Below are 21,612 nucleotides of genomic sequence, written 5' to 3'. Positions count from 1 at the left end.
CAAGGGACTGGAGCATTTGTCATACAATAAGAGGCTGAGAGAATTGGGAGTGTTTAGCCTGGAGAAGAGAAGGCTCAGGAAGGATCTTACTGATTTCTGCAAGTACCTGATGGGAGAGAGAGGTGGAAGAGGATGAAGAAGAGGGTGGAGCCAGGCTTCTCTCAGTGGTACCCAGTGAAAGGACAAGAGGTGATGGGCACAAACTGAAACACATGAAATTCCACTTGAACACTCAAGAAAGTTGGGTGGGGTTTTTTTTTTTGCTGTGGGAGTAGTCAAACTATTGAACAGTTTGCCCAGACAGATTGTAAAGTCTCCAGTCTTGGAGATAATCAAAACTTGACTGAACATGGTCCTGGGCAATCTCCTTCTACCTGACCCTGCTCTGAGCTGGTAGATTGACTAGATGATTCTAGTCCTGTTTGACTAGATGGTCCCTTGTAATCTCAAGGATTCTGTGATCCCGTGGTTCAGGTGAGTACTGCTGCCTTCCAAATGGTCTCTTTGAACACAATGTGCTTCTCATCCTGCCACTAACTTTTACAGAAGGGCACTTGTCCCAACGGAAAATGTAATTTAGCTGTGCTGGCAGGTGAATTTGCTGGTATTTTCTGGCATAGCTCAAACGACATGATGCTGAAGAGCAGATACTAGAAGCCTGTATGGTAAAAAGCCACAACCATGCTCCCCAGTGAGACTACACCAAACAATTTGTTGCTTCTAGTCACATTGGCACTATATCCTACTACCATTTTCAGTAATTCAGCCTGAACTACTGTGGTTTTGTAAACTGTTAAAGTTATGTCAGTCACCAATCAATACTGCTCCAAATTTGCCTTTATTTCCCCCTAGTGTAGACTACTATTTATCTTAGATCATAAGACCAGTTACTACAATACACTGTCATTAAACAGGTAAGATTATAGACAGTTTTCTTTCATGTTGGACATTATTAAATCATTGTTAGACTATGCTCCCTTCCCATCTTTACTTCCTTTTTCTCTCTTTCCCTCTCTCAAATCCGTTGTTAGGCTATTAATATTCTTTTACCACACCTCTCTCTTTCCAGCTGAACCCAGCAACTTGTCCTCTCCTAATCCTCTCTGCCACCTGCGACCTCTTTCTCTGTTCCTGGGACCCACTCAAGCCCTGTCTTGGCCAGCCCTCTACTGACGTACCCTGAAATTGTTCTCTCTCTCACTGGTCTCCCCAAATCCCTCTTGCTCCTTTTCCTCCAGCGTGCTGGCACTATATCTCATATATGCTGGGTACAGAAAAATCTGAGGTCTTAGGAAACAAAATTACTGTCCAAGTAAATGTCAGCGCAATCACAGCTGAATAACACAGGAATCTTGCAGTTTCCAGACTTGATGAAACTCCTAATCCAGCAATAGCCACAGAATGGTCTGGGTCTCTGTCATAGTGCCTAGACACTGTAATAAGACAAACAATTTTAACAGTAGTTTTCCCTCTGCTAGATGCATGGTCCGTTTTTAGGAGCCTTACATCTTTGTGTAAGTTCATGTATGTTGCTCTTTTCCAAGCATTCATCTCTCATGTTAGTAAGTACAAGACTTCAGGAAATGCAGCCCACTTTATGAGATTATGGCTGCAGTCTTTCTCCAACACATCATATATATAGATACACACTGTACTTCAGCCTTAGAAAGTTTTCTTCAACTCCTTGCAGAGAAAAGCAATTAACTGGTGGAAAATACCAGTTGTTATATTTTATTAGTATCACCAGTTGCCATAAGAAAGAGATGGCACGTGGAATTGGGGTTAGGCTAGTTATGGAAATGTGCTGTTTGATAGCTATTAAAAACCATACAAACAGCCCTTTTCTCCATTTCAGTACAGAGACATGACTATTGTTGCTGAAGCCCAGGACAAAGTCAGTACTGAGATTTTAAAATGTATCCTTTCTTCATGAAGACTGTCTTCATGAAAGCAGACTGCCATCTACTGCAGCTAGTGCTCTAGTGACTTTCTGATAAAAGCACAAGTATGCTTCTTCACAGTCCCAATGTGTTACGCATGAGTCTTCCCACTACATCTTGAAAGACATGTAGCTTCAGCACATCTTACTTGTCAAAAGTGCGAGTTCCAGTCCCAGAAGCTTGGCTAAAGGGATACTTGATAGAATAACTAGCTAGTTCACCATGTGATCAAAAATCCTTTCATTGTCAGAGAATGTGTAAGAGATTTTAGAGGTGTGTGCACTGCCTTTCAGAAAGTTTTGCATGCAGCCCAGCAATTTGAACCAAGTGTCATAATCCTGAGAGTGTCTGTGCTTGACTACGTGTGATCCACTAGTTAGGAGCTTACTATCCTGCACCTAGAGGAGTTTGATATATAAGAAAAATGAAAGAATAGATAAACAAGGTCTCTGTAAAAATTAATATCATTACATTTAAAAGTAGATGTGAGGATACTGTGTTTATCTTCAAAAAAATCCTTATAAAAAGAATAAAGTCTTAAAATCTTTTTTTTTTTGGTTTATCGGAATACTTAATGGTAAGGTAGAACACTATGTGAGAACATTAATACCTTATTTGTTTAGAGACAATTAACTAGATAATGTAATTGTATTAAAGGCAGTTTTATTAGGACGCTTGGAAGTGCAGTGTGTCTTGTCCACAATTATGTATTAAGACAGAAATACAGCATTACTCTTTATTGTGTACTAAGTGCCATAGCAATTCTTTGACAGAAGTGTTGAAAGAAATCAAAACAATTTCCTCTGCTGCAATATTATATAAATTGCACTAAAATTTGACAACCACAATGAATTGAAACACACTGCAAAGAGGCAAGTTGCACAAAGCCACCCTGATGAACAATACAAGTGACCACACTGTTCCCAAGGAAGCAAAACTTTCAAACAAGTCACATGCATAAAGTGTTTGTGTTCTTCAGAGAACAGTATTGTAGCTAGAACTGCAGTATCATTTCATAAGCAGAAAAACGCTGCCCATATCCCCAATATCCTTCTCAGATCTATGCCAGGACGTATCTTCCCCCTTTGCACTCCCCAGATTTTTATTCCATGATCCACTGATACAAAGAATCTAACAGAAACTGTGTCCAGCTGGTGAATCAGACAAGTATTTCTATTTAATTCATTAGCATTTGTCTTCATTTCCTCTTCACTACATGCTTCACTTACCGTAAGTAAGCAGAGCAGAAGTACTCCAAAGACTAAAAAAACTTCCCTAACAACTCCTCCACGAAAAATTGCTGAACTTGCAGTGATTACCTTTCAAACACAGTAAGCACCAATATCATCTCCTGACATGAGGAATATTGCAAAAGATAGCCAGGTTACACACCCGACATATCACTGGAAGGACACAATCAGCTTCTACAGCACACATACCTCCCTTTGGAGGAAAAAAAAGAATCAAAAAATCAGAAAAATCTAAAGGCACAAGTCACATTGATATGCTTTAAAAGCAGGGGTAAAAAAAATATGGGATAACCCCTTCTTTGGAAGCATGTGCAAGTATGTATACAGCACTGCTGCCAGCATGCATGTATGAGCAACAGGAGACAGGAGAGGAGGAGCGGTGTCAGAAGAGGCAATACACTCTTTGCAAAGCTTAGTGTAAGCATACAGCCCTTATGCCTCAGACATGCTCTGTATACCTCTTTGTAAACCAACAAGAAGATGACAGGATCCCAAACAATATCCACCAAGCATGTCTTTGCTTTGCAACTCCTCCCCACCTCTCCCTAACCGAAATTTTCCCAACTTTTATCACAGCATTCAAAAACAAGCAGTTTTCCATTTCTGTCACATTGCTGACAACACTTGAAGTTTAAGGCCTCTTTCTTTGGTTATATTGTTATCTGAAATTAAGATATTGCAGGTAAAACAAAGAAGTCAATACACTACTGTATTTGGAGATCAATGCAAATGAATATGCTCAATATTATACTGAATTTTTCTTCCTACCCTACCTCTATTCCCAAGAAAACTTTTAAAATCATACAAGGCACAAATGGCTAACAAATTTCAGCAAGGTCCTGTCTCTTCCTTGCTGTTCCTCTTTTGGCCCTGGTTTAACAATCTTCCGTGGCTTCAGGTGATGACAGTGGGTCCCTTTCGCCCTGTCCTCTCGTGAATCTGAGATATTTTCAGTGCAATTGCTATAAGAGGACTCAGCACAGCCTAAAGAGGAAGAAATACATTGAATTACATAAAATATAAATATCAACAAACCCATTTATAAATCCCCCTTTTAACTGTAGCATTATATAATAATAGTAAATAATTTAATAATAAACACTGACACAACTACAGTATCTGTATCGTCATACTTGACAAAATGAAGTACCACGCTAACCATATGTTTTGTGAAGCACTACAATAAGTGTACCTAGGCTACACAGAAAAGAGAAACCAGTAAAAATACTATACTGATAATGTCTCTCTATGTAACAGGAATTGCAGAGCTTTGGCAAAATTTGCTGTCCAAAACAACCTAGAAATCACAGAAGTAAAATTATTTATATTCTGATGAGTGGAAGCTATGTAGATGAGATTTTTCTTCCTATATGTACTTAATCTGTGAAGTTTAGGGTCAGAACGTAATCCAACAATTACCTTAACAGAAATCACAGAAGTGTGTTTTTAATACCACCTGCAATTGTATTAAATAGCATAAATTCCAACAGAAGCAGCCTGAACTCTCAAGTTCCAGGCTACAGACCTTACTAAATGTCTGCATGTATGGGACTGCCCAGATGGGTGAATGCAGGTAACAACAATAACAGTACCTCATGAAACCCAAGTAAAACACAATTTTTCACATGGCAACTGAATCTTTTCTCAGTTGATTAAATGATACGTAAAGATAAACCAGCAGACCAGAGTTTTGTGCAAAAACCTTCTTTTCAGAGAATCATATATTTGAATACCAGACTAGTAAGGTAATTTTTTGATGCTCAAAGATTTCCCGCTGCTGCCCCTTTCAAATAGACTACATTCTGGCTTTAAACCTGTCAGGTTTAAAAATCAAATCAAACACAACAGTAATTCTGAAGAACTTAAATTTACAGTTATCTTTTGTATATTCTTAATATAATAAATACTTTGAATCCGTTTCAGCCACCTAACAGTTTCTGACAGTATGAGGCGTTTGCTTTATTTATACAAATGGTCAGACGTTTAAATCAAGGGTGAGGAGACAACCTTACTGTGCAAGCAGCCATGGAATAACACCATGACTGCCACTGGTGTCAAGTGAGTTTACGATCAAACTTGGTTATGTATGGGTGTGAGCAGTCTGACATGTTATTGTTCAAAAAGTTCCATTTTTGTAGATATCTACCTACTGAATAATCACTGAAGCAGAATAAAAGCCCACTAAAGTCAAACATGCTTAGATAAAAGATTAATATGCAAAGTACAAATTCGTAATTGTGGGCAAATTCTGCAAAAAAAAATATTAAAATGTGCCAATTTGTAAGATCTTTCATATATCATTCCTTCCCTCCAGCAACATGGATTAAGGAGAACTGAAGTAAGACCAAAGCACATGAAGTCCCTCTGGGCACTCCCTTAAGAAACCTCTTCCTTATTTAATCTAAAAAGCACAAGAAAATTTAAAGAGCAACTCTGCTAACCAGCTTTACTTGACCCTGCTTTCTTAAGCACCAAATGCACTCTGAAGAAAAAAACTCAAACCAAACAAACTTGACACAATGCTTTGAACAACGCACAAAATCAAATGAGTTTATATGACACCCATTTACATAAACAATTTAGCTGCTGCTGTTTTGCCAGGTCACTCCAATTACTACTAAATATCCTGCTTGCTACAATCATGCTTCTCAACTGAGAAAGTCCTGGTTTAGTTCTGTCCTCTCACATTTCAATTTAATGACAGTTTCTTTATCCTACAGATGTAAAAAAGCCAAAAGTGCATTCTCTTCAGAATGGCAAGAGCCAGGCAGAACAGCAAGGAACTGGAGCTGTATATGCCTTTTAAAAGCTCCTTTATCTCTGTAATAAATAGTTTACATTTCAGTTGCAAAAGAGAAATCCCAGCCAGCAATCATCTACAGTTAATATGATTCTACAAAGACTTCTATATCTTAAAGAGATCTTGATTTTAAAATATTTTTCAAATGTTTCTTTCTACTTAAGAAATTACTATTGGTATGTTGACTCGAAATGGCAATTACAATCACACTGTACGTTAGCATATTTAGCTCTTGGAAACAGTTTGGGAGATATGGTATGTTATCCTTTAGACAAAATTTAAGAACTGAAAATTAAAAGAACTTACTTAAATCAGAGTTTTGCTTTAGTTAACAACAGATAGAAGTGATATCTCTAAAGAAATAACTGGTAGGAATGATTATTCATACTAGCAAATACATCAAAGAAGCAGATATCTAACATAAAGCAAACAAAGAGCAAAAGCCCTTTGCTTGGGAATAATCTGTACCAAAGCTGTCAGAGGTGTATCATTCCTGCTTGGCTCATATAGCTTTTTTTTTTCTCTCTGTATCTTGCAAGAAAATTCTGTATAACTGTCTTTCCTCTAGTCAAGTTCTCAGACAAGATTTGCCCTGTGATGCATCGATTTTACCAAAGGCTCAAGCAGGGCTGAAATGTACCTGCTTGCAGGTTAAAGGCTCAGCATGTGTCTGGAGTTTGGCTTTAGAAAATACTTTTCTAAATAATTTTCTCAAATCAGGTGGACAAATGCCATCTATACGTCAAGAAACACTTTGTGAAAACCTACTATGTGTAGCACTTGCAGTAAGACTTGCCAACTTCCATAAAAAATCAATGCAGTTCTGATGCAAAATGATCTGTCCAGTCTTTGCCTGGAAAGTTCGTGAATCTTTTCTCTTCAGTCTCTCCTCCAGCCTGCACTGAATTTCAGTCTTTTTAGGAAAACTAAATGTAGGTGAGTTTTACACAGTCTAGGCACAGACATTTTCCATAGGTCTCAAATTCACCTTTCCCAGTTCAATGTAAGCCTCAAAACCAAGTTGCTCCATCAGTCTCATAAGTAATAAGAATTCTGCAGAATTTATCTGGGAAAAATAAAACAAAAGAAGGCTAACAGAATGGTAATGCCCTCAAATAGGATCCAAACATTTTACTGAACACCAGCTAACTACAGCTCTCTTCTGCACTTCTCGAGTTTTGCTCTGTCTTCTCTTACTGTACTGATCTGCATTTTGCATTCAGCATCATGCCCACCAGTGTTATTTTGAGGTCTCTCAGCTTTACTTATACCCAAGTGAATGTACAGGGTGGAAGACTAGGAACATGGTCAATTATTTGTATATATGTCACTATTTGTAAAACATTAAAGGCTAAACCATTTGCTCTCTGTATTCTGGGATCACCAGGACAGCTAATGGAAGGCCATTCAAATTGATCAGTCTTAAGAGAATGTCCTACTGGTGATAAAGATCCAGCATCAATCGGCTAAACCTTGTGTGACTGTTACGCAGGCATTTAGTCACCTGAATTACTAATAATCAAAATGGCACTTTGGACAGTAATTATTTCAGAACAAATGTTCAGACCTTGCAACAGATTTCTAAGCAGAGCTGGCATAATACTACCTGTTCCAGAAGAATTAATTTCCATAGAACAATTGTTAATGCCTCAGAATTAAAGAGAGATAAACAAGTGGGTTAGTACAGCATGAAGTTCTCAAAGAAAGGCTATAGTTTAACTTCTGGAGCTTTGTAAAGATAGAAGATGTGCCAAGTGTTTTCCATCTCTCTCTAAAAACTGCTGTCCATTCTACTTCATCAGCTGCTTGCCTGTCAGCATCAATTAAAGTAGTTTTCCCATTCGTAAAGGCAACCTTGAAAAAAGCGTGCTTGCAGAATGCTTCAAAGTCACCAAAAGCTGTAATTTCTAGGTGTTGTTGGTATTATTATTTTATAAATTACGATAAACCTTGATGTTTCAGGCCTGGGCTAGAAATCTTTTTCTCTCCTAAAACTTAAATTCCTTTCCATTCCTTCTCTTTTTATCGTTTAAAACATTACACAGAAGTTTGTTTAGAGAGGTCAGGGTAACTGAGACAGCTCTATGCCCTGGAACAAGGACACAGAGGAATCAAGAAATAACTCCTTCCTTTCTTACCTCTTCCTGCTCCCCTGTCATTTCCCCTTGCTTCGTGTGACTGCTCAAAGCTGCTGATAGCCCTCTGTAACCTGGGCAACAGAATCACTATCACATGAACTAAGGGAAAGAAGAAAGGCAGAAGAGAGGGGCAGATCCCCAAAACATTTTTTGATGGCCTTACCTATGAGAAGGAGCTTTTCCTTTGGCTGTAACGTACTTTCAAAGTCAAACAAATACACTTACAAAGCAACACTAAAGTGATGGAAGAGATACAAAGCATGGACTGAAACAACTAGACGGTGATCTCGGCATTAAGATCACATAGTCTGGCACCACAGTTGTACCTTCTGCAGGGCTTCTGCCATAAGGGTTCAACACACAGCTCAGCTCAGTGTGCCTGCTTGGGTCTTGCATTCCAAAAAACCAGAAGTCTTTGGACAGGTTTATGCTACAGCTACCCATCCCAGAAGATCTAAACAATGTGGATAGCCTGGTTCATCATGGAACAAACTGGACTGGCTCTGTAACATACACAGCACTGGTAATGATAATTTTATTACCATGAAGCAGCACACTCGCTGTAGGAAAAAGGGAACTAATCTCTCTACTCTTGTGCATGATCTGCCTGCTAACTCAAATAAAAATACAATAAAGGTCAGGAGGCCAGCTGTTCTGCCCCTAGCAATAGAGGAGGGCAGGCAGGAGGGGTGAAAAAGACAGGAGGAAAATGTACACTGAGTGGTGCCCGGAAACATCTACATTTGCAACAGAATAGTTATTTTCTAGTACATCCAAAGAGCTTTGAGGGAAGATCAGGTTTAATGAAATAATTTCCTGGATTCATGAAATATTTTATAATTACTGTCACATGAAGTAGTTTTCCTATATTCCTTTCCAGTTCCAGCTGATTTAAAATTTGTCATTGTATGGCTTTGGGCAGAGTCAGAAGCTAAATTACCTGAACAGTACAAACATGCTGTGCTACCTAAAAGTGTGAACAAACAGATGGAAATCTCTATATCCCATGTCCCCTCAAAGCAAGTATTATTACTTTTAATAGTAAAGGCAAAACCTCATATGATTTCTCTGGACATACTGTATGATTTAATAGTCAACCAGAGCCATGCTAGAAGATGCAATGCTTCAAAAGTAAAGAGAGGCAATCATTTTACAGCAAACTGCACTTGTGCTTAGGGTTGTAGGAGCGTCTTGACAGGACCATATACAGAAACCTTTAATTTTATACCTCATAAGTCACATTGGACACAAGGATTTCTGGGTTACTGATTTCAGCTCCCTGCTTTTGGATATAGTCACACTATAAACTAACGCTTTATATAATCACTACATATATACAATCATACATACTCATTATCCTTTCATATGCCAACCAAGGTCCACCTGAGAATCAGGTTTTTCTTCCATTATTTGCCATTCAAAAATTGTTTCAGAAATTGAGTCTTTGAAGATCAAGACACAGTTTATTCCAATGATTCTTCTTTTATTTGCCTTGCCTTTCTGGACAAAACCACAAAGAAACAACTCCTGCCCCAAAATCTTTGCTTGGCTGCTGCTAGTCTAATTATTCTGTAGCTAACTAGCACTTAGCTCATTAGTCTTTTGCAAAAATAATTCACTGCATCCCGTTTTAAGAGTACCTGATATAGACTGCATAGGTCTATGACAACACCTATTTATTGCTGTTGCAATTCACTTAATGAATAATAACATACTGCAAACACAGCTAGTTAGCCCATATTCAGAACAATCCAGATTACTCACTACATTATTCCCAGGGCACTTATCCTGCAACAGCAGCACAACCATGCTGTTGAAGGACATGTTGGATTTACAAGTTAAGCAATTCAAAGCAACTCTGCATAATGGGTCACTTCTTTCTTGGTACTTATATATGAAACTTCCTGTTTGAATCTTATCCAATTTTGATAATGTATCCAGGTGGCTAGACAAAGGACAAGAAGATAATTAGCCATGTGCTGAGATCTGCAAATAACAAATAATGAGCTGATCTATAAAATTTGGCTATAAATGAGCCTAAAGATCAATAAATTCTTATTTTAATATTTCATGCCCATTGAATGTATCTCTAGATTTTCCATTTGTGTTACAATTCGCACAGCTATTAACTCTGTTAATTTTAGAAAAATATACATGCCAATGCATAAAGGTCCAAGATTACAGATAGAAGTCTGTGGTTTGTAATAATGAACTGCACTTCCTGAAAGTGTGAGTTGGATGCCTACTGGACTGGTTAAAACCAAAGAGATTGTCTTTTTAAGGAAATCTTCCCTGTTATCTGGAAAGTGATTTTCTCAGGTATAAAGAGTGATGAGGGACATCACTAGCGCCAAGGAGCATCACCAGAGTGGTCTTCCACTCTAAGGAAAATATTCCAGTTTCAGAAAAGCATTTGGCATTGTTTTCAAGGCTTTGTTTTAGAATTAGATTGCATCACCACTATAAATCATGTAATTTTAAAATGCTTACATGGAATTGGTTGTAATATACTCTGCACACAGCATGATAGCCATTTCTCTTTATTGCTCCTGATTTTCACTCCTGTTGATACTGGCTTATAGGAAGAATTCAACTAGTAATGGAAAAAGTAGCCATTCTTTATCTCCCAGCTGACCATGAAGCTGCTTCTGCCAATTTCCTTCAACGGATCATTCAACAGCTAGAAGTCACTGCCATTCACATTTATCTATGACCTCAGACTTCTAATTATTGGCATATTTTACTACTTTCCCTTGGACTCATGTTGTTGATCAGGCAGTTGCTATGCTTAATTTATTCTAGGTGGAAAGTATTACCAATTAACTGTATGAAAGACACTACTAAAACAAGATTTGTGTGACCCTTATGTTCATTAACAGCTACTGTTTGGCCAACATATACATTGGAAAAAAAGATGCTTATAATCCTTGCTTCTGTTTGGTTACAAGAATGCTCTTATGGAAGCTCTAATGATTCTGAAGGAAAACATACACTTAAAGGCCATAAGGCCTGAAAATCAGCTCTTCCTGTAAGACTCATGAAGCGTTACACAGTACTGAAGCACAACAAAGCATGAGGAGACCTTCACTTGAGCATCACTCACTTTGATGGCTCACTCTGGCCAAAGTTAAGAGGCACAGCTTTGAGCAGCCCCCATAGTCCTTCGAAGTATGTCAGGCTTTCTGTTGGGTATCAAACCAAAGTAGCTAGCACTCTCACTGTAGTTGAACCTGGATGATATTGAGCATCGTTACAGATCTTTGTCCAAATTTTGCTCTGGACAAAGGTTCGTCGTAGAACAGCCCAGGCTGGAAGGGTCCTTGAAAGATCATCTGGTCCAGCCTTTTGTGGGAAAGGTACTATGGTCATCCACAGAAGTACAGCACCTCTAAGGCAAACAATTAATTCTGTCCACCTCAAGTGAACAGTTGTTTTTAAAAGAAATGTACTTGCATATATTACTTTTACAATACCTCCCAATCAATATTTCACTCCAGAAGTGCCATAATGTCATGTTGGTGTTTCAGGACAATATGCAAGTCTCAGCATGCATATTGGAAGGTGTGGTTTAGATTTCTGTGTATCTGTTCAAGATTCACCAACAGCAGTTACACTGCCAAAGGGAACAGAAGCAAACTAGAAAAACTTGAAAACTGCTGAAAAGCTGTGTGAATAATTTTGGAAGAGGCTTTGTCTGAAAGGAAAGGGGGAAAAAAAGGATGCTGTTATGAGACAAAATCAAGCTACTTACCACAATGATTCCACAAAATCAGACTGTAACTTCCAATATAGATGAGTTGTCTATCAAGACAGAGAGATTTATTTCTTGCAAAAAAAGGGCAAAAAGATGTCTCAAGGTATTTTTACCTTTTGTTTCAGGTATTCACTGGAATTACCCTAGTGAATGGTGATACATTCACTATTCACTGTGAAAAAAACACAGAGCAATGCAAAGCATTCCTCTTCCACTTATTTATGTAAAAAATGAAAAGAATGGAAGGAGGTGGTCCAGTAAGGAGAAGCAGCCAAGTATTTACTTAAGCAGCCAATCATCAATCAATTCTATGTCTTGGTTTATAATATAAGAAGTATGCAAGAGAGTTTCTCCTGAACAGCTGTTCCAGGCAGAGTGCAATGATACAGAAGCTACATGTAGTCATCTACCCAATTATGAAGATCACCTACACTTAAAGAAAAATAAGCATTTATCCCAAATGTAACAATTTTCTTAAATACTACATATAAGGTATATACTTTACATACTTTACATCAGTGCTCTTTGAGTAACGTGAATATGTTGTTTATGGCCCCATTACTGAAAGTGAATAGGAAACAAAGTACTTAAAATTTCAAATCTCTTAGAGCTCTTCCAGATGTACATGTATCAGTATGAATCTCAAAGCAAACTAAACAACAAAGAAATTACAGTATAAGGAAAACTATGCTGCCTCTCCCCAGCAATGTTGAAAAGGAGTTTGCTATTCACTGTCTTCCACATATTCCGTTGAAGATTATCAAAGGACCTCCTGAGAAATTTTCAGTTAATTTTTTACTAACATGAGGATCTTCTGAAATCAAATTTATGTACTGCCTTGAAATCCACCATTTGCTTACGGGATACAATCTATGACCTTGCAGGTCCTAATGCCCTCACATTGTTGGCAAGGTATCCAGCCAGGGCAAGGAAAGAGGAGCAGTGGGAACTGTGCAATACTATAAAATGAGAAACCAGAAAAAGAATTTATTGCGTTAATTGTGATGAAACTGCTGTTTGTCCTAGATTTGGTGCACATGGCAAGAGATGAGGAGAGTGTATGTATTTCCTGAGCCAGCCTCGATGTTAAAATGTCTGTCTGCACTGCATGAATGCAGGAAAGTCCCTGCAATGAGTTTCAAGGCAATGACGTTTCTACCCCTGGGATTATCTGTTCACTAGGGAATATCCTTCATAAACAGCCAAAAGTGTAACAATCTGACAGGCTCTGGTACACATACAGGAAAAAAACTTTCAGCCTATTTCTGTCTCTAAGAATAACAGACCCTTTTGGTATCTAGAATAAAAGACCAGACTCTGAAAGCCTTGAGAGCAGTGACAAGCCCTACTGCCCTGCCCAGTCTCCCCCGAGGACTCTCCCCTGCACCCTGCCCATGGGCTCACGGCTGTTTCAGCCTGCCCAGGGGTGTCACCCCTGCCTGAGCTGTGCCACAGGAGTGCTTGTCTCCAGACTCTGGCTCTGCTGCCTGGGCAGACCTCAGACCTGTGCTATAGGTAGCTCTTCTCCCTGACATAACCCTCGGATGTACGTTGTAGCTTGTGTCCAGTCCTGACTTTGACCCTGCTGTCTCCTGGCCGGACTCACACAGTAGCCTTTTCTCCAGCCCTGTCTCTGATCCCATCTCCTGCTCCAGACGGACCCTGAACCTGACTCGTCAATTGCCTTGTCTGGGATGGTCGACAGAGCTTGTTACCAGAGCCCTGCTCTGCTCTGCCTGCTCCACTTGCCAGCTGTGGGACTGTCCCCTGGACAATGATGGCACCGCCTGTGCCATAGCTGCTCTGGGTGCCTGGCTCCTACCACCTTGAGCAGCAGTCCCTTTCTGGCTGCTCCCTGGACGCAATGTGAGTTGCTGGTGAGGTCACTAGACCTTGCAGTGGACTTTATTGGGTCTCTCAAGCAAACCCAGGCAGAACAGAGATTCAATGTAACAGCAGGGCAGCACATTTCTCATTTTCTAAGGATAACCTCTGCTCCCTCAACCTAGTGTCTTTACAAGTTGAAGATTTACTGAGAACATTTGCTGTTTTCCACTCATTTACAAAGAAAAAAAAAAAAGTTGTTAAAAAAAGAAGAGCATTGATTGCAGGTTACATTAGGAGACACACAAACCTAAACTCTGCCAGCATGTCGCTTCTTTCATATTGCATACCTTGTAACAACTAGAACAATCTGTTGACGCAAAAAACATTCCATCTTAAAAGGCACATGCTCCTTTATAATGAAATAGTCAGAAGTTTAGCTAGACGAATGCTGCAAGTACATGCTCCATTGTTTTCTAGTATTTTTTGTTGGGATTTGTTAGGCAGGAAATGTGTTCAGGTAACACTTTGTGTCACATATCACAAGGTTACTCCAAGTCCACTGCAAATGTCTAAAACGAATGTCTTAGTCTGTTTCTTCCCATGAGTTATTTTCATTTCATCTATGCCTTACCTACATAGCACAAAGAACCATATTTACAATGGTCAGCTTAATGCAGCTGATAAACAATTTGCGCTGTGGCAAAATTTCACATAGGTGCATTGGCCTTGGCTGGCCACCAGGTGCCCACCAAGCCGCTCTGTCACTCCCCCTCCATTCTTCACTGACCTTAGTGTCTCCGTAGTTGTTGCTCCCACATGTTCTCACTCTTCCCTCCCTGCTACTGTTGCACAACGGTTTTTACCCTTCTTAAATATGTTATCCAAGAGGGGTTACCAACATCGCTGATTGGCCCAGCTTTGGCCAGTGGTGGGTCCACCTAGCAGCCATCTGGAACTGGTTCTGTTTGACATGGAGACAGCTTCTGGTGCTTTTCACAGAAGCCACCCTTGCAGCCCTCCCCCACTATCAAAACTTTGCTACATAAACCCAATACAGTAGCAAGTGCGAATGTCCTCGGCCAAAATATATTTATAACCCTGCTCACTGGCTAAACCTAGGTGCACAGAAAAACAAAAGAACTGCTGAAAAATGGTCCTTTACTCTGTTGGAGGCTTAAAATGGTAAGTATTCTGTCAGAGGAGTTACTGAGGATGCAAACTGCTCTTTAAGAAGCAAATAAAATAAATAGATAGTATCTGCAACATTTCTGGAAAAAACTGCAGCACTTTTCATGACTGATAGACAATTGTTTAATAGCATAAGAAGAAACTCACTAAATTTATGGTGAAAATCCAGTGAAAAAACAATGTCTAACATTTGCCTAGGGTTCAAATCCATCTGACAGCTTTTATGTTTTGGGAAATTTGCATTTGCATTACAGTCAGGAATACATAACTAAATGGGACTTCAAACTACAGGTTTTTGATTTACTACCAACCAAATGTTTATCCTCTCTTCCATGAAACATCTTTAGTTCTCTTGTTGCATTAAGGTGTTTTACTGGGAAAAATCTGGAAATCAAAATGTGATTTGTATAACAAAAAGGTTTAGGCATCTGCTGGACTATACTGCAACCTGCTCTCAACCTTCACTCTTCTTAGGAAAGTTATGATATCAGATAATTCTCAGACAGCTGCACGTCTTTCCCTTACAAGGAATCCCTGCACTGTTTAGACTCTGGCATAACTGTTACTGTAAGGAATCTCTGGGATGTTGTAACTAAGTGGTCCCCAGATAACCTGCTTGAAAAATTATTATATTTTTTAAAAATATTGTTCTATAATTCAGATTACAACACTTGCAAAAAAATGAGAGAAAAACTAAAACTAGCTCAGCTTCACTTAATAGACTAAGAGTCATTGCCCAGCATTTATCACCAGGTATCTCAGCCCCTGACATTCCTGTTTTGTTAAGATATTACACAAACATACTAAAATTGTTGGTCCTGCCTCAAAATGTTTACAGTCACATGATCAGGAAAATCATCCACTAACAGTAAACAGGGGTCAAATTGCTGAGTGTTCCTTCTGATTAAAGATGAAAACCTGTAGCCATTGTTATTACAACGAAATTGCATTACTCATCAACTTATTACAATATTATTGCATTACCTGTGGTTCCTTATTGTGTTGGCTAGGATCCTTTTCATAACTCTCTGCATAGATACGGAGAGTAGCTCTCACATGGCTAGAAGCACTCATTCTGAAGATCAGCCTGGAAGCATCTGAAAAAACAATCCGCAGCCCCTATGGGAGAAGAAGGAGCAGCATATATGTAACGCGGCAGTACCTTTGCAAATCACAGTTCACTGCTTTAAAATGAAAAGTGAAAGGAATGGTAATTTGGATGCAATTCCTTACTTTGGACAAATGATTTATTACTCTTTTTTTTTTCTCCTTCTAAAGACTAGAAATGATCTTGTGTATTCCTTCCCACTTCTCATAGCAAGGACCCTCTTACTGCTGTTTTTACTTTCTTTAGCTGATTTGTTCTTGCTCTGTGTGGCAGAGCACAAAATCAATGGCCTGAGAAATAGTTACAAGATCAACAAGGATCAGTGGCCTAATAAACAGCTACAGGATCCCAGGACCAAAACCCAGTTGTCAGTAGTGAATACAAAAGACGGCATCAGTTGCTACCCCTCACATACCATGCATCAATATCAGAGTACAAGAATTTCAATGAAAGTCTGTAGTACAACTTGGGAAACTTAATTTAAGATGTTAATTAATTTCAACTACTCTAATTAATGCATATTAACTGTGTATTGAACAAAAAGGATTTGTTATTAATTAACTGTGAATTTGCTCTTTACTTCCATCTTCACCTCTTTTTTTTCTTTCCTCCTCCTCCGTTTTGTGTTGCATACATGAATACAGGGTTCCACAGAACACAGACCATATACTTGGATCCACAGTCAACAGACTTTCCATACAGGAAGGCTATTAATGTTAAAGGACTAAATTGCACAGTTAAATAGTTGTGGTGTTTCAATAATCTACCAATTCTGCACTAACACACAGTCTAATTACCTTTCTGTAAATGGTGCCCTTAGGCTAAGCAAGGCTCAGTGCCGGGTCCTGCACCTGGGTCACACCAGCCCCACACAGCGCTACAGGCTGGGGCAGAGCGGCTGGAACGGGCCTGGTGGGAAAGGGCCTGGGGGTGCTGGTCGGCAGCCGGCTGGGCATGAGCCAGCAGTGTGCCCAGGTGGCCAAGGAGGCCAGCAGCACCCTGGCTTGTGTCAGAAGCAGTGTGGCCAGCAGGGCAAGGGAAGGGACTGTCCCCCTGCACTGGGCACTGGTGAGGCTGCACCTCGAACCCTGTGTTCAGGTCTGGGCCCCTCACTGCAGGAGGGACGTAGAGGGGCTGCAGCGTGTCCAGGGAAGGGCCACGGGGCTGGGGAAGGGTCTGGAGCACAGGGCTTGCGAGGAGCAGCTGAGGGAACTGGGGCTGTTTAGCCTGGAGAAAAGGAGGCTCAGGGAAGACCTCATCACTCTCTACAACTACCTGACAGCAGGTTGTAGACAGGTGGAGGTAAGTCTCTTCATCTCACTTCTGCCAGGATGCTGTTGGCCTCCCTGGCCACACTGCTGGAAAGAAAGGGGTAAATCTTTCTCCCTCTTGTCCTTGAAAGCAACAGGACAAGAGGAAACAACCTCAAATTATACCAGGAGAGGTTTAGATTGAATATTAGAAAATATTGAAGTGTAGTCAAGCACTGGAACAGGCTGCCCAGGGAGGTGGTGGAATCACCATCCCTGGAGGTATTTAAAAAATGTGTAGATGTGGTGCATGGTTTAGTGGTAGACTTGGCAGTCCTGGGTTAATGGTTGGACTTGATCATCTCAAAGGTCTTTTCCAACCTAAATGATTCTATGATTCTATGATTTTAAGTGCCACCTCCGCTATGCAGTCACTGAACCTTATTTGCCCGTTTTAGTTCTGCTGTTGTCAAATGCCTAGTGCATAAACTGAGATCCTCGTTACTTTTAATGGGCAGTAAACCATTAAAAAATGGGAGAAGGGAATTAAGAGAGAAGCATTTTATTCTTCCAGTTTCTTCAGCAGCTTGAGAAGACACTGACCTTAGCAACACAGTGCTCCTATATTCTAAACTATAAGTAGAAACTTTTGTTTCCTTAGGTATATGCCAAAACATCTTCAACACCACATAAAGCATTGTTTCACTGATAATAACAGAATCTTAGAATGGGTTGGTTGGATGGGACCCTTACAAACCTAGTCCAACCCCGCTGCAATGGATTAGGTTGCTCAAAGCCCAGTCCAACCTGACCTTGAATGTTTCCAGGGATGGGGCATCTACCACCACTCTGAGCAACCAGTTGTGTTTCACTGTCCTCGTCGTAAAAAAATTTCCTTCTCATATCTAGTCTGAATCTACCCTCCTTTAGTTTAAAACCATTACCCCTTGCCCTATCACCATAGGCCTTACTAAAAAGTTTGTCCTCATCTTACTTACAAGCCCCCTTTAAGTACTAAAAGGCTGCAATAATGTCTTCCTGGAGCCTTGTCTTCTCCAGGCTGAACAACCCCAGCTCCCTCAGCCTGTCCTCATAGGAGAGCTGTCCCATCTCTCTGATCATTTTTGTGGGCCTCCTCTGGATCTGCTCCAACAGGTCCACTTATTTCCTGTGTAATGCTCATTAACACTAGAAAATATACAACAGGAAAACGGATAAAGGGTTGGATTAGATGGCTTAAGAGATATTTTCCATCTCTTAACTGGTGACACCCTAAAACTCTTTTCAGGTACTACTATGGTATTATATATTAATTTTAACATGTTTCGGCAACATAAGTTTATCTAGAAGCCTCAAAATGTACGGCATAAGTGACAAACATAGAAAAGCTTACATTTGGAAGATTGAGCCTTAGAGCTTGTTTTTATAATATTTGCTATTAAGCCAACTTCGCAATGAGATGGTTCAAGTGATGCTAATGGGAGTTTTGCCATTGATTTCAAAAGAATCAAGATTTCACCTTGGACACCTAGAATTATATAGAAAGTTTTTTATGATCTGATCCTGTGCACAAGGGGCTGTATCTTGCTGAATGCTCATTACACTTAACTTTATGGCAGTGAAAAGAAAGAAGATAAAAGGAAGTTTCACAGTTCTGGGTACCGTTTGTTTTGAATGGTTGTCAAACCCAGGACCAGCAGCACAAAGTACAGAACATTAACATCAATCAGCTTTAGGAGAGAAGGAAGGGAGTCTGACATATCTGCACAAAATTAAAGTGTGAACATAACAGCATGTGAGTCTTCCTCTCCAAAGACTGAACAAGCATTTTACATACTCCTAGCAACTCCCACAATGACATGACTAGCAAGATGACTTGAATACTTTTCCATATACTCCCTGTTTACCTGGCAACAATAACACTAACATATTGTTACTTGGTTTAGCACATCTGAAGTCTCACCACTCATTAAATTACAGTCTTCAGAATAAAAAGGATTTATAAACACTCCCCATAACTCTTCCCATAATTCCATGACGCAAAAATGCTCCACCAAACTACAGCACCTGTGGCCAGTCTGATGTTACAGTTAATAACACTTGGGTTGTTTATGCAATATAAATAGACACAAGACCAGCATTCAGACAGTTGACTGTACTATTTCTGACATTATTTTATTCATTTTGCATTTCTTAGGGACACACGACTGACAGTATTGATCTTTACACATGCATCATGACAGCTAATATTTGTCTGTAAGACTAGGACTCCTGCCATACTGCAGAAGATACTCTGTACAAGGGAATTAGAGACACAATGGCTGTACTCCTTAAAAAAACCCCAGTTATTTAAGCACTAGCAAAGTTTTTCACTCAGGAAGGCCACAGAAATCAATGAGAGCTATTAAATTTTTACATTCCTCACTGTTTTCTGGAAATTATACCTAAAAGCTGTGAATTACAAACATTTGGTAAAACCAAAAAGAAAATCAGCCAAAAGCACTGTTACCAAATAAATATAAAAAACTATTGCCTGGAGAATAACCTGTCACTCTGGATCTCGTGTAAAGACAAAACTAAACAGGGTTTCCCAGCCTGTTACAGAATATCCAGTCTACTACATGAAAATTTTCCTTTTTGACATTTCTGAGCTTTTGTGGTCAGCAAGGTCAAAGCAAGCTGGTGAAATTGCAAGCAGCCTACTCACTGTTTGTCATTATGGTATTTTTTCACCTCACATAAATTTCATTAATTTAAAGCTAGATATTTGCCATTTTTTATATAGAAGGTGTCAGCTCAATGAGACATGAAATTTTAAATGCAGAAGTTACAAACCAATGCAAGAGGAAAAGAAAGAAGAGTAACACACTGAAAAGCCCACAGGACAGAGTAACTTCCAGTTTTAATAAAATAGGGCACACTATTTGTCACCAAGAATGTTTTCTTATGGGGACAGATAGTTTTTCCCTGGGAGGAAGTCGATGAAAAGGTTCAGTACAGCTCTGAACATCTGCAGATATTTAGTTTAGGCAAATTGGGCCTGCTAATGGATATTAATGAGCTGTGTGGAAGCTCCGAAACAAAATTATGTTCCATGGTTAATCCAGTGGCTTTGAAGCTGATGTGATGAAGATGGAGCTTCACAGGGATTTCTCTGTCTTACATGACAATCAAGTTAAACACCCTGATGTACTAGTATCTATGAAGCACTCAGACACTAAACCTACTACATACTGTACTATGTAGTTTGATTTCCAGTAGTCTGGGATTTTTTCCAGTTACCAATTTAATAATTAAGCAAATAATAATACATTAGCATAGATCAAGTTAGTATGAACAAGACTAAGCAGCAAACTTAAAGCAAAATATCTTAGGATTTGGAAAAACATTATTAAAATATAATGGCAGGGAGTACACCAGTAAAAAATCTACCCTAGCAGCAATACGTAAGACACAGAGATACCTACATAAATTAGGAGCATGCAAAATGGCTATACTTTTAATTCAAAATACTGTGATTATAACAATTTTTATTTGCTCCTCTGTGGACCCTTCAGTGTCCTCTACAAGCCACATTCAATACTCTGACAGGAAAATACTTACTGAAATGTCATTCTGAATAGAGAAGAATTTTTGCCTTATCTCTGGAGAGTTAACTGAAATAGCTTTTTTCCAACCTTTCCAATGCCTGATTCCTGACTCTTGCTCAAACTGAAACACAAAACCCGCAAGACTACATGCAGAGACATTTACACCCCCAAATCTAACAAAGGAGTGAGAAAATACTAATGAACTTCTAATGACAAAGCCCCAGAGTTTTATTATGTGAATCTTAGAATATACGAACGCTTCATTAAAGAGTTCAAAGTTAACCATTATAGTAAGAAACTTGTAATTCTCATCCTTCTAATTCAGATTTCACACAAAAATGCAACTGGTATCATTTCTGCTTGGAGGATCCTCAGGAACAGCACTATTACATGCTCATGTGTGCAAAGGCTAGCACAGTAAGACTTTAAAAATTAAAACAGTCTTCAGGAACAGCAGAACATTTAATTTTATGCCTTATTATTGCACTGTGATAAACAATATTCATGGGTTTCAACAGTCAGTATGAATCAGAAGCTAGAGTCTGAGTGTATTGTTTGCTGCCTATTTTGTTGTCGTGCTGAACCTGCTGTTTATTAACACCAATTAATTATCATGTAGCCAGCCTCTCATTCATGAGACATAGTGCAGTTACACTGAATATAAATCTCTTTCCCCTGCCTACTGGGGAACAAAATTTTTAACAAGTTCCTGAAAACACAGCTGCATGAAGCTCATGACAGTCAGAAAGGGGCATCTGCATTTACAT

General features: G+C 39.3%; 1 protein-coding gene across 1 annotated transcript in view; it reads right to left on the bottom strand.

Moving 5' to 3' along the window:
* Nucleotides 1-2,581: 2,581 nt before the first annotated feature.
* Nucleotides 2,582-21,612, bottom strand: part of PGM5 (phosphoglucomutase 5) — a 78,353-nt gene continuing 59,322 nt past the window's right edge. Inside the window, exons 10-11 of the mRNA XM_055791517.1 lie at nt 15,882-16,016; nt 2,582-4,174 (exon numbers count right to left, since the gene is read on the bottom strand). Of these exons, the coding sequence (XP_055647492.1) occupies nt 4,085-4,174; nt 15,882-16,016 (225 nt within the window). The 3' untranslated portion in view covers nt 2,582-4,084. The remainder of the gene's footprint in view (nt 4,175-15,881; nt 16,017-21,612) is intronic.

This window comes from Falco peregrinus, chromosome Z (assembly GCF_023634155.1).
Source record: "Falco peregrinus isolate bFalPer1 chromosome Z, bFalPer1.pri, whole genome shotgun sequence".
Taxonomy (NCBI): Eukaryota; Metazoa; Chordata; class Aves; order Falconiformes; family Falconidae; genus Falco; species Falco peregrinus.
The sequence above is the reverse complement of the archived record's forward strand: the minus strand, read 5'-3'. Positions and strand labels throughout refer to the sequence as shown.